Source organism: Anas platyrhynchos, chromosome 8 (assembly GCF_047663525.1).
Source record: "Anas platyrhynchos isolate ZD024472 breed Pekin duck chromosome 8, IASCAAS_PekinDuck_T2T, whole genome shotgun sequence".
In the NCBI taxonomy this organism is placed as follows: Eukaryota; Metazoa; Chordata; class Aves; order Anseriformes; family Anatidae; genus Anas; species Anas platyrhynchos.
The window spans coordinates 20,718,453-20,734,381 of NC_092594.1; the positions used below are offsets into that span (position 1 = coordinate 20,718,453).

General features: G+C 34.8%; 1 protein-coding gene across 5 annotated transcripts in view; it reads left to right on the plus strand.

The window, feature by feature from the left end:
- BRINP3 (BMP/retinoic acid inducible neural specific 3) overlaps positions 1 to 15,929 on the plus strand; it is a 199,492-nt gene that overhangs the window by 115,846 nt on the left and 67,717 nt on the right. For all 5 annotated transcript variants that reach the window (XM_013099427.5, XM_005009826.6, XM_027462521.3 and 2 more), the window contains 2 exons: positions 1,011 to 1,201; positions 11,070 to 11,260. In XM_013099427.5, coding sequence (XP_012954881.1) covers positions 1,011 to 1,201; positions 11,070 to 11,260 — 382 coding nt within the window. The remainder of the gene's footprint in view (positions 1 to 1,010; positions 1,202 to 11,069; positions 11,261 to 15,929) is intronic.

A 15,929-nucleotide genomic window follows, 5' to 3' on the forward strand; every position in this document is an offset into this window, starting at 1 on the left:
GAAAACGAATGTTTTATTATATTTAGCTGGGACCTTCAGTAGGGTCTTTCAAGATCGCTAATCTATTTGCTTTTTTACAACTTTATCTGAGGGCAAATCTTAATTGACAGAGGACTTGGAAAAGCTAAACAACAGTCCAAAGGTTGTCTTGGACTTAATTCTTACATTCGAGTCTGTAACCAAAGTCGCTGTTGGTGTATCTTGGAAAAGCAAAGTTGCTGCAGACATTCAGTGTCTTGTCTAGATTTTGAGAGCAATGGTAAAAACTGTACCTGGTATCTTAATTGGTATGTAAATGGATAAAAGATGTGTTTATTACCGTGTAATTGACCTGTGATTTTCACTGTTCTCAGTGATGTATTTTGCAGGGAGGCAGGGGACAAGTCTATGAATTAATTTTTATCCCTCCTGCAATTGAAAAGTGATCTGTTTTAGGAATCAGACATACTACCTGTATATTTCTTCAAAATGAAGACTAAAACTACAGCAAACTTTGGAAACATCATAGTAAAGTAAAATGTGGTGTGATAATGTATGTTGCTCAAATTAGCTAGCTATGTACCTAAGTGGCTTATTATCAAAAAGAAAATAACATGGGCCATTTCTTGAAATATTTTTAAAAGTTGCCTTATGTTAATGAAACTATTTATTTCTTTTGTTTCAAAGTTTGAAAAATTATTAGTAGACTTTCAGTTCCTAACATATCTGTTTGTTCAAGGCTGTATTCATATCAGGGACTAAACATAAACAATAAGAACAGCAGCATCCCCAATTGTTTTATTATTATTTTTTTTTTCTGGACAGTTATTTTGTAATGGAATACTCCCTGCACTTCCAATAAATAACACTTATTGTTGTCCTATGCCTATGATACATGACACTGTCACTGTCAAGGCCTGCTGTAATACCCAGCTTGTTGCCCCCAGCTAGTCAACAGAGCAGAGTAGTTTGCAAATTAAGATATTTGTCTGAATGACATATTTCTGAATGAGAATCACTTTACTTTGCAGAGAGTTTGGCCGCTGGAAAGTAAACAATCTTGCTGTTGAAAGAAGAAATTTCCTTGGCTCCCCACTGCCACTTGCCCCTGAATTCTTCCGTAACATAAGGCTATTAGGACGCCGCCCGACACTTCAACAGATCACAGAAAACCTTATCAAGAAGTATGGGACACACTTCCTACTATCGGCTACCTTGGGAGGTAGGGTTAATGCTTGGAAATATGGTGCATGAGTTTGATATGACTGAACTAAAAGCATTGGTCAACTGATTTCCTTGTAAAACTGTGGTGTTCTCTGTTCCCAGAGCAGCTAAACTGAGCCACTATGCCTCAGTTACATTTTACAGAACACGAACAGGTTTTGTCTTCCAGCCTTATGTCTCCTTCTTCTGCTGATGATAAACTTTGTTTTATTGATTCTTTGTAAACAGTTTTAAGGACAATAAGAAAAGAATGCCCATTGCTAAGAGTGACGTACTTAGGCCTGAGTTCCTGGTGTGCATGATCCTAGTCCTTTGGGGATGTTGCTCTGAACTGAGAAGTCATTGAGCAACAGTTTTCAGTAAGAGGACCCTAAAACAATCTGACACAATAACAAATTACACAGGTGTCTGGCTCCATTGCAGGACTGCAGAGATAAAGCAACAAACCCAGTAACAGTTGTTTCCGACAAATCTTTTCACCTAGGAGACTTTTAAATGACTTTGACTGCTTGGAAGTCCATATATTGCCAGTCTACCCTTTTTAGGACTACTCTCCACTTAACCAGTGGGACTAAAAGTCTCAGAATGGGATGGAGAGGCTTTTCCATGCGATTAGCATTACCTTAATGGAAGCTGCATCTCTAAATCTCCATGGACTAATTTGGAAAGGGTAGCTAGATGTGTAATTGGGATCTGGTCATAAAATGGATTGAAGAAATCCAGTGAAGAGGCCTAATGTCCAAGGGAGAGCATAAATTGTTCCGAATAAAAGATAATTAGTGCCTGAGATTACCCATCGAGTCATCACAAAATGAACTGACATTTTAGAAATGCAGTTTTATCCCTTGGTGGGTGATTATATTAAAGATAATTCTAGTGATTGAGTATCCTTCCAACAGGACAGTCTTGTCAAAATCCTTTATTCACCTGAGGAATGGTTCTCTTTAACACATTTCATAACAGATTTCAAACCATATATTAAGGAAATGACAGCCTTCCTTTTCTCTTTTGGCTGATATCTGAGCTTTGTAGAACTGAAATGGCTAACAGTAACTCTCATTTGGAGAAGACTATTCTAGAAACAAGGTGAATTTCTGCCTTACTGGAGATATTAAAATAACAATACAGAACTAATTCCTATCATTATTTTCAAAACTAGTGCCTCTTCAGCAAATCCATCAATCTTTTGAAATTTAAGAATAAATTACATGTGTTGACCAGCAATTTGGAATAAAATTCCTAGATTTTTTTTTTTTTTTTTATTTTGCTTCGTGTATTTCTTTCATACAAAAAGTACATATTTCAGAAATAAGCATATATTTTCTTATGTGTGTGGCACAGCTGAACAGTAAACCTAATTGCAGAAAAGAAATTAATTTTTTACCAAATATTTATGTACAATAATTAAAGATTTAGCTGCAACAGGTATGGTAATGCAAAGATTATGCAGTGGTAAAACATTTATTTTTATTAGCTATTTTCTTATTATTAACTAACATAAATTTTGGTACAAACAGCCATACAATCAAATTCACTTTAAAGTTGAAATTGAACCTAACAACCTAAGAAAAACAGACTAACACAATTATAATTGTTATTTCAAAAGTACAAAGCACCAATATTACCCTGATCACAAAAGAGCTTCAGACTTAATGCATTTTAGAAAGTATAGCCCTAAGTAAAAACTAAAACCTAAGGACAGGTCTTTAGAGAAAAAGACATTTGACAATTTCATCTTAAACATTAAATTTGATCCACAAACCCATAGGATTTCCTGCAGGGAATCCAGGGTAGGGTCCCCTTTTCTCCTCTCTCTTAATACCATCTCAGAAAGCCCCTAAAATGCAGTAGCTGCTGTATACTTACAAAAGTGTACTACTTGCAAGGAGACAATGTTGACCTTAGGACTGTGCCTAAGCTTACTGTTTAAGGTTTTGATTTAAGTGCCTAGCCTTAAGTTTTAGGCATAATTTCAGACACACCTGCAGCCTTCCATTATCATTGGATGGGTGCTGAATACATTGAAAAATTCAATTATTAAAATAATTATGGGAAAATAGTAATTTCTAAGAGTGCTTTCATAAGGAGGCTAATAACCCTATACTTTTCTGTATGTGTTCATTCTTGTTTTGGGGCTAGATTGAATGGAAATTCCCAGAGATGCTTGTCCATATTTTAACATGTATGTCATCTATTTTATTTCAATAATGTAATCATACTTTTTCTTTAATTATGAGTTTTATTCTGAAAGCTTTGTCACCTATGCAGCTTCTAAAAAGCAGAAGACCAAACAGAGTGCACATATTTCTTTTATTTAATGAATTCCCAGTCATCTGTATTCATGGCCATAAAGGAAAAATTGGCAAATGAATGATCTTGTGGTAAGATTTGTGTGCCCTTGTGACTATTTGGCTTTCATGAATATCCTTTTTTGACTGTAAAGGGAACTCTTGCACATAGTTGTTTGTGAGACATTCCCATGTCTTTATTCACAAACACAGAAATATACTCCTCAAGGGCATTCTGAAATGAGAATTTAGGGAAGTTCTATTTTCCGTGATGCCACAAGTTAATGTATGCTGTATCGGGCTGGGCCATCACTAGTAGGTGAGGCATTTTCCTCCACTCTTCTAGGGGGACACATGTCCTGCTTACTTTAGTAAGATTGCAAATTTACACAACCCATCCAAAAATGGCTGGGACTGTTTGACAGGAGAGGCAAGAGAGGATTCGTACATGTAATCTTCATCCTAGAAGGTGAGAGAAGACTTTATTGGACAAATCCCTGAACATCTCATCTAATTAGAACTGCTTTAGGCTGTATGACGTTCTGAACTTCCTTCCAGCCTAAATTATTCTCTGATTCCATTAAATGTAGTTCTGAATTCTTTACCAGCTTTCAACTAGCACTGCTGTTAAGCAGATTCTTCATCAAGTGAGAGACAACACACAATATTATTTTTCTCCCCCTTTTTTTTTTCCTGCATTTATACTTAATGCTTTTGCTTGCCTACAGCACGGTGCAAGGAACGTCCATCCTTCTGAATAATATACAAAAGTATTAGCTGCCATAAGCCTTAATGGTTTACAACAAATATGATGGAGCAGTGAGTTACAGAACTGAAAATTGTTGTAAAGCCCAGTGCACCACCGTGGAATAAGTGTAGGAGGATGAAAATGTCATTGGATCCCACGTTTCACACTGTTCTTACATAAGGATATCAAAGTTGCTTAGCAAACTGGGTAGATTTGGTGATGAGGAAATTACAGCTAACTGACCCATTACGATTAAATTATTGGTCTTATTCCTGGCATTTGGGTGAAATGAGTCTGATTCTGGTGCTCTGCAAGAGGAAGACAGTGGGTCCTCTTAGCAGCTGGAACACCATAACTGCTCTTAAAAAAAAACAAATTTGCAGAAGGTTGCCAAGCTTGTTATGAAATTAAAGCATTAGAGGTCAACTGGCTAAAGGGCAATTTCAAATGTTTGAGATTTTTACTCCTATTGTTAGACAAGTGCTCAAAATGCTCATTACCAGACCATCAATGCATTCGCTTGTTTTGGTCAGGAAATATCTCTCATAACTCTGAAAGCTTTGAGATAAAAAAAAAAAAAAAAAGAAAAAAAAAAAGAAAAAGTAGTTTATCTTTACAACAATTTAAGGATATCAGCAAATCAGTTTAATTCCAACCTCCCGTTTTTCTCCTCTCCATTGATTACAGTTATGCAAACATATTTGATATTCACACCTATACTATTCTGTGAACTGCAAAAAAGAAAGGGTCAGATTTTCCTTCCCTGATTGGTATTCCTCTTGAGTAATACATTACACTGCATATAGAGATGGGAGAGATTTTCACTTGGTGAAAATCAGTGAATCTCAATGAACTCTAAAGTATTTACGATAATTTACACTAACTGCTGATATGATCTTTGCTTTCTGTGTCACTTCATTCAAGGTAAGGTACAAAGTATTGAAAAAAAAAGTAAGAGAGAGTCCAGTCTTAAGTAACTGATGTGATAAAGAACCTTGAAAATTTATTATTGGATATGCAAACCCCCCTAGGTCTGTAAATTTAATATAATGGATGTTAAGGGGAAGAAAAAAGCCCAACGATATATTCTCTTTTTTCTCTCTTCCTATCTGCTCAAGGAAGAAAATAATCAAATAATTTCACAGATGGTATATATGGAATTAATGTGCAGTTATTCAGTTGAACCACAGAAATGATGACACATCTGGTCTAGCATTAATTTATATAGTATTTGAAGCTGTGTACTTCCATCAGCATCTGCTTAGGTTTGGGAAATTGATCTGATGGTGTGTTCTGTAATTCATACAGGAATAGATTTTCTAGTGGTACTAAGCGATTTTTTATAACAATGGTTTTATATACATATAATACTATATTGCATTACAGCTATTGTAACTGAGGTATTCTATTTAACAAGAAACATTTGAGAAGTGCACAAAACAAAGACCTTTATATCTTTTTTAAGATACATCTACATGTATGAATATAGAGCTCCAAGTAGGTAACTGTGGACAATGCTGAGATGTATCCAGCTCTGAGTGTTCTCTCTCTCTCTTTTTTTTTTATATATATATTTTATTTTTTTATTTTAATTTTTATAATTTCCTCATTTTCTGTAAGGAATTGATGAGAGTTGCTTGAATCACTACTTTTTCCTATCACTACCTAGTCTACACATGAAAATATAAAACATCAAGGAACGCGATCCTTTTGTCATTACAAAGTTGTGGGTACAAGAAAACAATCTCTAAATAATTGAAGCATAAAATAGGGCTAAAAATTAAAAACATATGAAGATGTATTATTATGTGTAACAAAATACATTTACTCCAATATATTATTGATTTATATATTGATTTATATATATTATTGAGTTACAGTTGTTATGGCATTATTCTATTCTACTATGCAAAAGATTATTTGCATTTTTTTATTTAGATAATTTGTGAATATATTAATAAGATACACACAAAATTATTTTCTGATATCTGAATGCCATTTATAAACTGCTGTTTAGGAGTCATATATAAATGGATGGGTTATTTGTCTAGGTAAATTTCTACATACTTATTTTATTTCATTTCTTAAAAACAGCTCATAGAATATTTATCTCAACTCAGTCATTTAACTTATAAGTAAAAATCCTGCAAAATAAATCTAGAAAGAAAGAAATATATAGGCTAAGGTATAGGCTTGCAAATTCCAAGGCTCACAGGGACTTTAGTGTATATTGTGCCAAGGTCAGTCTGTAGTGTGAATGTCAGTCCCCAGTCCCCAGCTGAATATCTGTATCAGTGGCAGCAGCTACATGGTAATAAAGCATCAGCATATAAGTCTGCTAATTTCTTGAACCAGTCATTGGATCATGTGAGGATTTTTTGTAAGGATGACCAAATGTTTTTATGCTATCTCTTTTAACCCTGAGAAAATGAAGTAGACTGACTCTTGAATTTCGTGAAGTAGAGAGAATACTGCTTTTAGAGCCTACAGAAGACACAGTTGTATGGATCCAGTGCTGAATAACCACTTTTTCTTTGTATTCCCTGCCATAATCCATTTCAGTTTTTAAAATACATAACCTTGAATAGTTTTCTACAACTACAGTTAATTTTTAGCTAAAGCCTAGGTGTCTTTTTAGCCATTTTCAGACTATAACTAGTTCATAAATAAATAAATAAATACATTCATGTTTCAAGTGTGACAGAAGAGTTTCTTTTGGCATGGGTTTAATTTTTCCTAAATAAATTTAAAATTCAAGTTGTCTCCCAGTAATTAAACATGAATCAATGGTGTTACTTTACAAAGCCAACAGTTCTGGGTGCAAAAGGGAACCCTGTTACAACTCTCCAGTTACATGGTAGAGCCCAAGTAACAAAGTATGGTGGAGGTCTTTGTTTTTCAGTCCACTTTAATGCTTTATCTAGCAATTGCTATATCAGCGCTGTAAGATTAAATACTTCCTGAATATGCGAAATGCCTTTTGAACATCAAATACTTTTGAACTGTATCTGATTGCACCACAGTGCCTGAGAATATTAGTGATGAATTAGTTTGGCATGCCATTCAAGAACGATGCAGAGATTTTTGAGGAGAAAGAGCTTCCTTCATTTTTACACCAAAGGCCCCTTCACTCCAGCTGTGTGCCTTCGCTCAACCTTGGGAAATGTAATCTGATGTGATCTAAATCAAAACAAACATGCAAAATCATTTCAATCCAGTTACAGAAACAAAACATATCTGTTATGGAGCAGGGACAGAGACTACAGGGCTGGGGATGAGCGTAGGATGCTGGCAGGGGATCCTGCCTGCCAAAATCCACCCACTGGCAACTGCTGCAGAAAGTATGGGGTCAAACAATACCATGAGGATAGGATGATGTGATAGCTGTGAAGAGATTCAAAGGTTATTTTTCTTGACATTTTCTAATAAAAACAAAACAAAGCAACATACAACACTGTTCTTTTTCAAGGTTCTTTTTGGAAATGGGAGGATTTTTATCACTACTCTGATCTTCACCCCCTGAAGAGCAACTGTTTCTGATGGGAGAAAAACAAACAGAGTCTCTTTTAATAATAAAGCTTATCAGAATTCTGTTGAAATATGATTTTGATGGAAACAGCCTCACTGTCCCTACTAATCTCTAACATAGATCAATCGAAAGGACTCTCTGAGTTTAAACCAGAAGTTTGTTCACTGCCCAGTGAAACACAAAGAACCTCTTTTTTTTTTTTTTGTTCTTTTTTTTTCCCTTCTACTGTCCAGATTTTCAGTGGAAAGCTGACTGAGCTTCCAATATTCACTTTAATCTAAATACATTAGTTGAGACACCTGGAAAAAGGAAAAAAGCAAATGAAATCTCCTAATGAAAAATTACACCTTTTTTGCATTGCCTGTACTGACCTCTGATTTAGTGTTTACTGCCTGCGAGTTGTGGTATTGTCTATTCTGATACAGCTGTGTCTTTAAAGTGCCACAAAAAACTGCACAAAGCCCATAGCCCCTTGCTCCCATCTCAGCTCACTCCATCGCTCTTCATTTCAGAAAGGCATTTCATATTGTGACTAGTGTCACAGGGCAACTTTTGAAAAGGCAGGTTTTATTTCATAGGCATAACTGAAAGCCAACAGTGCTGGAATCTAGAGCAGATTTTGATGGCAAATTTCTCTCAAGGCACCAGCCATGAGACTTTTCTGTGTTTCTCCCTCTGCTCACTGCAGGAAGGGTGGCAACATCCCAGTGTGGGTAATGGCCCATCTGGCCACAAGACCCGCACCATCTCACATCAGGGTGGTGTGGCAAAATGTGGCACACACGCCTGTGCTCATAAAACATGCTTATGCCTCTCCTGCCAAATGAACCTAGTCTGCTTTGCAGGAGGTTTTGGCATCAATTAAATACAATGTGAATGCATGTCTATTTATTAGAGCAGACAGATTAGGTAACTGGATGGGGAAATCCTGTTACTTATGGAGACTGTTTTGATTTCTGTTTTTTGGAGTTCAAGCAATTAAAACCTGCTTCGATGACTGCATGCACCAAAACAAACAAACAAACAAACAAACAAACCACAATAAAAGAAAAGAAAAGAAAAGAAAAGAAAAGAAAAGAAAAGAAAAGAAAAGAAAAGAAAAGAAAAAAGAAAAGAAAAGAAAAGAAAAGAAAAGAAAAGAAAAGAAAAGAAAAGAAAAGAAAAGAAAAGAAAAGAAAAGAAAAGAAAAGAAAAGAAAAGAAAAGAAAAGAAAAGAAAAGAAAAGAAAAGAAAAGAAAAGAAAAGAAAAGAAAAGAAAAGAAAAGAAAAGAAAAGAAAAGAAAAGAAAAGAAAAGAAAAGAAAAGAAAAGAAAACAAGTATTACCCAAAAGGAAACTACTGAAGGGGAAGCATAAACAGAGTGGCAAAAAAAATGAGGTAGACACCAGCTGGAATATTCTGGGCAGCAGCTTTCCCTTCCAGGATGAAATGAATATACTGGGCAAGCCAGGAAGGTCTAGTTAGATACGAGAATCCTGGATAACACAAGTTTTGCCTGTGTATGGGCTGAAGAGCCTGTCTGTCCTCTGAACTTGTGAGAGACTGGGAAACAGTATAAATCAATTAATATGAACACATTCCTCTTTCTCCAAACACAAATGAATTTTCTTCAAGCAGAAGTAGCTGTGTGTGTCAGCAGATGTGTTCTGCATAGAGACATGAGTTCTTCATTTAACATTGCTCACCACCAAAATTATGTCCTTTTAAATAAGATGTCATGTTTTTGTCCTACACAGTATTCCTCTACAGCTATATTTGTTGGCACATAAGCCCATCTGAAATTGCCATCATTTCCCTTGAACGGGCAAAATGCCACCAAGGCAGATGCATGAGCAATGAAACTGGAGTGGTAAGTTAGGCCATATCAGTGTAGTTTCCTTTCCAGGAGTGAGGAAACAGCATTCTGTGGAGCTGTTCAGCACATAAAATACAGGTATAATGATATTATTTATTGACTCTTGAGCAAATTAACACAGAAGAATGCTGCCTACCAAATAAAGGTTTGGAAAGTGAGAAAAGTGTTTTAGTAGTTACTTTCTACATAAGTTGCACAGAAGAAAATATTAGTCAATAAATTATTTTTCTATTTTATTTTCTGAAGAAAAGAGCTTTGTCTAAATAAAACACAAAGTGAATGAATTCTTGTTTAGCCTGAAATACAGGAAAAAAAACATCCACAATGTAAACAATTAATGTAGAATATTCCTTACAAATTTAACATTCCCAGTAACTCTTTACTTAAACTGTTTTTAAGAACCTGCTCAGTTAAATGGATGAGATTTTGCTTTGTTTTCGTTTTTAATTATCCTATGGGAATTAAATTTTCTAAACTCAAGTATTTGCCCATGTCTATTTAGAGAGGATAGAAATGAGAAAACCACAACCTAAGATGCTAGAGCTTCTCTTGTCTTTTGGAAGAACAAATCTGCTTTAGAAGTTAGGGAAGTGTTACTTTTGTCCCCTCCACACCCCCTGACCCTTTTTATTTGTTTGTTTGTTTGCTTGCTTTTAAAGAAACTGATTAAACTTCTGATTACATATTTTTTATACTTTTTCATGATATGAATTTGGTTTAAGAGATCTGTTAAATCAGGTTTCAAGCATCTTATCATTGCTGAATTAATTACACAGCATAAACATATTGACAGTTTATAAAGATTATAAGAAGGTATTATCTTTCTTTTTCTGAAATCAAGTGAGATTTATATTTCAAAAGAAGGAAATAACAAAAAGACGCAAACATTATTTTGGTTATATTTCATGTTAACATTAAATACTAAAAAAAAAACAACAAAGGTATTGAGCAACCTTGTATACAGACACATTTTTATATGATTAAGATTGAAAGTCTACATAATATTTATATATAAAAAGTTGGAATTAGTGTAGAAGATTTATCCCTGGTGTCACTGCTTTTTAGGCATAAATATGTAAATATGTTCAATTTTATTGTCGCTATTCTTACAAGGCATTAAAAAAAAAAAAAAAAGGAAAAGAACAGTAATTCTCAGTTGATTTTTCAGAGATGTTTCATATGGAAAAAATAGAAAGTGTTGTTTTTTACCTTAATAAAGGTGGATAAATTCTCAGAAATGTCAGAGAGGGAGGATAAACACTGGTCAGACCACTAGACCCATGGAAGTCCTCATTCATGTGCTTAGGCACTAAAGTAGCTAAGTATGACAGCAGGGTGTTTATCTAACTGCTGTGGAAAACAATAGCTTGCCACCTTATTTCTGGCAAAACAAAAGCTGTAGATGATGTCACTGATGAATGCTGTGGTTTCTGTTTCCATACTCAGGAGAGGAGTCACTCACAATTTTTGTGGACAAAAGGAAGCTGAGCAAGAGATCAGAAGGAAGCGATCCTAGCACCAACAGCTCTGCAGTGACTCTGGAGACTCTGCATCAGCTTGCAGCCTCCTACTTCATTGACAGGGACAGCACTCTGCGCAGACTCCACCACATCCAGATAGCCTCCACTGCCATAAAGGTACGGGAAGTACTCTGATAGAAACCTTCAGACATGTTTCCAGATTCACTACCTGCTTTTCAGGAGAGATGTTTTGATTAGTAAAAAAAGCTTGATTTGGAAAATAACAAATTTTGTCCTAATCATTTCCTTACTTGAATCAAAGCATTACATTTATAATGAAGAAGACTGTTAAGAGGTGGGTCTGACACACTAAAGATAGCACTCTCAATGATCATTGTATAATTTTAATGCTACAAATGTCCCTTACAGAAGTATTAGGTCATTGAGACAATCTTTACATGTGTGTTCAGCAATCATGTTTATAGCCAGACTTATATTTTCCTACAGGTACATATAGTTTATGTTTTCCCTTGCACTTTTTTTTTTTTTTCTTTTCTAAATATAGTTTAGTGCACTCTTATGATTGACATGAATTAATTTTTACTGATCTTTCAAATAAATATGCATAAATGGAGTTCTTGGTTCTACAGCACCGTGGAGGCACATCCTATTTTCTGCCAAGAACTGCTTTGGTACAGTCAAAATACCCAACCTACTGACTGCAGTATGTCATTCATAGCACTAGAGGATACTTGGATAAATTCAGTGTCTCTGCAGGTATTATGTAAAGCAACAACTGTTCTTTTGAGCAAATCTTTAGCTGAATGTTTCTTATTGGAAATAGCTGCTCTCAGTCCATTTCCAGAATTGAAGAGCAAATCAAAATGCAACTTGCAGTTGAAAGCATGTTAATTATGAGGCTTTTAATGTAAGATGTGATTTAGAATCTACTACATTTATTGGATCAGACCACTGGTAACAAGGGTCTTTATTAAAGACCATCTGAAGCCAATTTGTATTTTTCAGCTACCTTAGTTATTACTTAAGTAAATATAAATTTACCTCCTTGGGAGTGCCAGGTCCTTTACATACAAGAATACATGCAGAACTTGTGGCATGGCAGCAACCACTTCATTTTTCTGTTATATGGAGGATATTTCTCCTGTCCCATCCATCGTGGCAGCTAACCTCAGCTCAGAGCTGGTCACCTGCAGGTGCAAGACAGTGTTTGGCTCTTCAAGCATAACAGATGAAAACCCAGCAGAACCAACATAGAGTCCAGTCTCATCCGGTGGCTGCCTGCTGGATCACACAATCTTGCTGCAGACTGTCCTTCTACCTATCCCTCTGATCTGACTTACCTCTGCAATCTCAACATTCATTACGCAGAGCTGCAGCAACCTTTAAAACTAGTCTGCTTCCTTCAAAGCACAGGCAAAATTTTCCTTCTTTGTTAAGAAAATTTATTGGCAGGAAAAGGTAGTAACAAAAGTGCTAAAATATAGAAATGCAGAAGCAAAGCAATCTCTGAAAGAAATGTCTCCTAATAGCTGCATTTTCAAAGCAATTCTGTGCTATAATACAAAATTAAACCCTGCTTCCTAATGATTTAGGTAATGAATGTTCCACATGTCGAATGTTTTTTACAAACACCACAAAATGACCAAGTTTTCTCTACACACCCCCACTGTTTATGAGATGGATACAAATGCAAGTGGTAGTCCATACGCAAATCTGATTTGGGTAATTGACTGCAGCAGGTCTCTAGAAAACAGTTTTCACATCAGATGCAACAGTACTGACACATGAAACACTCATTTTATAGCTTACTTTCATTGAGATTGGGAATATTTGCATTACAGATTTCTATTGTTAGAACACTTAACTAAACATAAAAACCTGTTTCTGTTGAGCACTGAACACAGGAGCAGACAGATAAGGCTTTTTTTGTTGTTGTTTTGTTTTGTTTTCTCTCCACACAGATTTTTGAAACACTACAGTTTTTACATTGGAAAGCCATGAAATAATGGTCCAGATCCATGGTGTAAATAGAATATTTTCAGATTGTTTATTAAAACATACTGATAACCGAGTTAGACAACAGGCTTTCCATAGACTTGCAGATCTTACCATCCCTGCGATTATACCTGGGGGAAGATCTGGCAGTAGTAACACCCTGCAGGACCTGAGGACAGGGAGGGCCATCACCCATCTGTGTGCCTTCCCCTCCTAGACTGCTTCAGGGAGCGGAGTGAACCTAGCCTGTAAATTTCTGCATGGGTTTATTCACAGAAGCCTTGTCTGCCTTGATCTCCAGAGCCCTGCTCAAATCTTCTGCATGAGAGGTAAACTGGGATTTGCAAAGGCAGTCCAAGAAACGTTCCCTCACTTCGCCATAACTCCCTTCTGACAAATCCAATACTAACATATTGGAACAGGTGATGATTTTTTCCCCACATTTAGAAATCCCTGAAATTGTGAAATGTATAAGTTTTCTAAGTAATACACAATCATTTTTTGATTGCTGACTAATTAACAAAAAATAATACGTTCAGAATCTATTTAGTATTTGACACTATCAGTTATGATTCACTCCCAGGTAGCAATTCCATGTCTCATGTATTTGCATGTACATAAAACTTCATTTAATTGAAAAGAAAAAGACTAAAAGGATAGTTTTTAGATATATTTTCATTTTTAGATATTTTAGATATTTAGATATTTTTTGAATTGCTTGTTTTCCCTTCCTTTTTATCAGTCAACTTTAGTTAGATTCCGGAAGGCTTTTTAATATGCTGTATACTAGATTCTACCCTACTAAAAGAGTTGTTTATATTTAGGAAGAAAGAACTGAGAATATTAATATGCTTCATATTACTCATATCCTTACTAGGAAAAACTCAGCTATCCTTTTGGGAATGTGTACCTCAATGAAACAAACAAACAAAAAAATCAGAACAGGCAAGACAAAACACAAATCAAAATACACAGTACTGTGGATAAAACACAATGCTTCAGTGCACAAATGAGCATCCAGAATCAAAGGTAAGGGATACAACTATCCTTTCCTTTGGTTCTTTGGATAATATAACTACATACCGTAGTGCATTTTTTACCTTTTGAAACAGGCTTCTGATCATGTTTGGAGACATGATGCATGATTAAATAGATTGCTGGTCTGTAAACAATTCCAGTGTTTTCATGAAAATGAATTAACATGTTATATTGTGCAAAGAATATCTGCATTACATCTGCATGCAAATTCATGCAGTTTAAAACAACCTTTAATCGTTTGTGTTTCTTTATCAATGTTAATGTTCTGCCACAAAGGTGTTCCTGGAGTTTTGGACTTCCAAAACAATCAGACGATATTTGATACTATATGTGCTTGTTGGCTTGTTTATTTTTCACATTTCCTGTAACTATGGGCAATCTGAAACTGCAACTTTAGTTAAAAACAACTGTGCACAACCATATTTTTCTGTTTGTAGTCTTCTCAAATGTCTGTCTTGATGACTGTAACACCTCTAAAAATATTCCACAAGAAATTAGATCATGAAGACACATTCTTCCCTTAAAAATAAAAATGTTTTCTCATAAAATGGAAAAGGATGATATTTACAAATTCCACCATGATATATATCCTAAACAAATTGCTATGTTAATTCTATGCCTCTTCTTGCAATTTTTCTTTTCTTTTTACTCATTTGATCTGTCATTTAGGCTAACTGATTTGGGAAAGAGATATTTTCTGTTTGGTTACATTGTAACTTGCAAATACATTATTAAGATTTAATGATCATTTAAAATGAAAAAAAAAGTCACAATAATATTATGTGAAGAAATATTCTCTCTTCTACTGGACCATGAGGCAGAAGGAAAAAAACTAAGCATCCAAGAGCAGATGGGCACTTTCAGTTACTTTTAAAGCACCACCAAAGATGGATTTGTCTAGGACAGAAAACGATGAGCATTCAAAAGTGCTATAGCAGTGTTCAGTCAAATGTAAAGATAGCAATGAGTAATTCATCCATTCACAAACTATATCTGTTTTTGTGTTTGTACATTTAGGTCTTAATGTTTCCAGCTTCTTCTTTTGGTGCATCCTCCACAGATTAAGGTCTAAATTTTCTGCAGATGGGACATTGAGAGGGATCCATTAAGTCTCTTGAGTTGCAGAGCCAAATATTAGGTCAAATATTAGATGTGAATAATCAAGCTCAATCAATCTTCTGAGAAAATATACATATATGTATATATCACTATGGATATATATCTGTTTTCTCAAATATTACAAACAAAAATGGCAGAAATATTTTTCTCCCTAATTTACTTAAAACAATTAATACTTGAGCAACTCTTATATTTTCAATTCAAATTCACTGAGGTATGTAGTATCTTTTTTTTTTTCTTTCTTTTTTTTTTTTTCTTACAGGTCTTGATACATTATTTTGTGGGACTGATCAGGAAGATAAGATTTTGATAAGTTTCATAATTAAGGTTTTCTGTCAGAAATGCTGATTTATGTTATAGAGAAAGGAAAACATTAGGAAGGGGGAAATGAGAATTAACATTAAAAGTCTTCAAGCCTAATTATTATTTAAGTAGTGTAAAACAAACCTATAATTCAGACCAAAATCTTTTCCTGTGCAGCATGAGAGGAGTACAAGAGATGTATTTGATAAATCAAATTTGTTAATCAAATCTATTTATAATCAGGTTTGTTGATTGTGACATACTTATCTTAAAAAAAAAATCAAAACAAGAAAAAATGACATCAGCACAACTGATTGAAGCTTCACATTTTTACATTGACAAGACATTGTTTATTTCACATAAAAAGAGG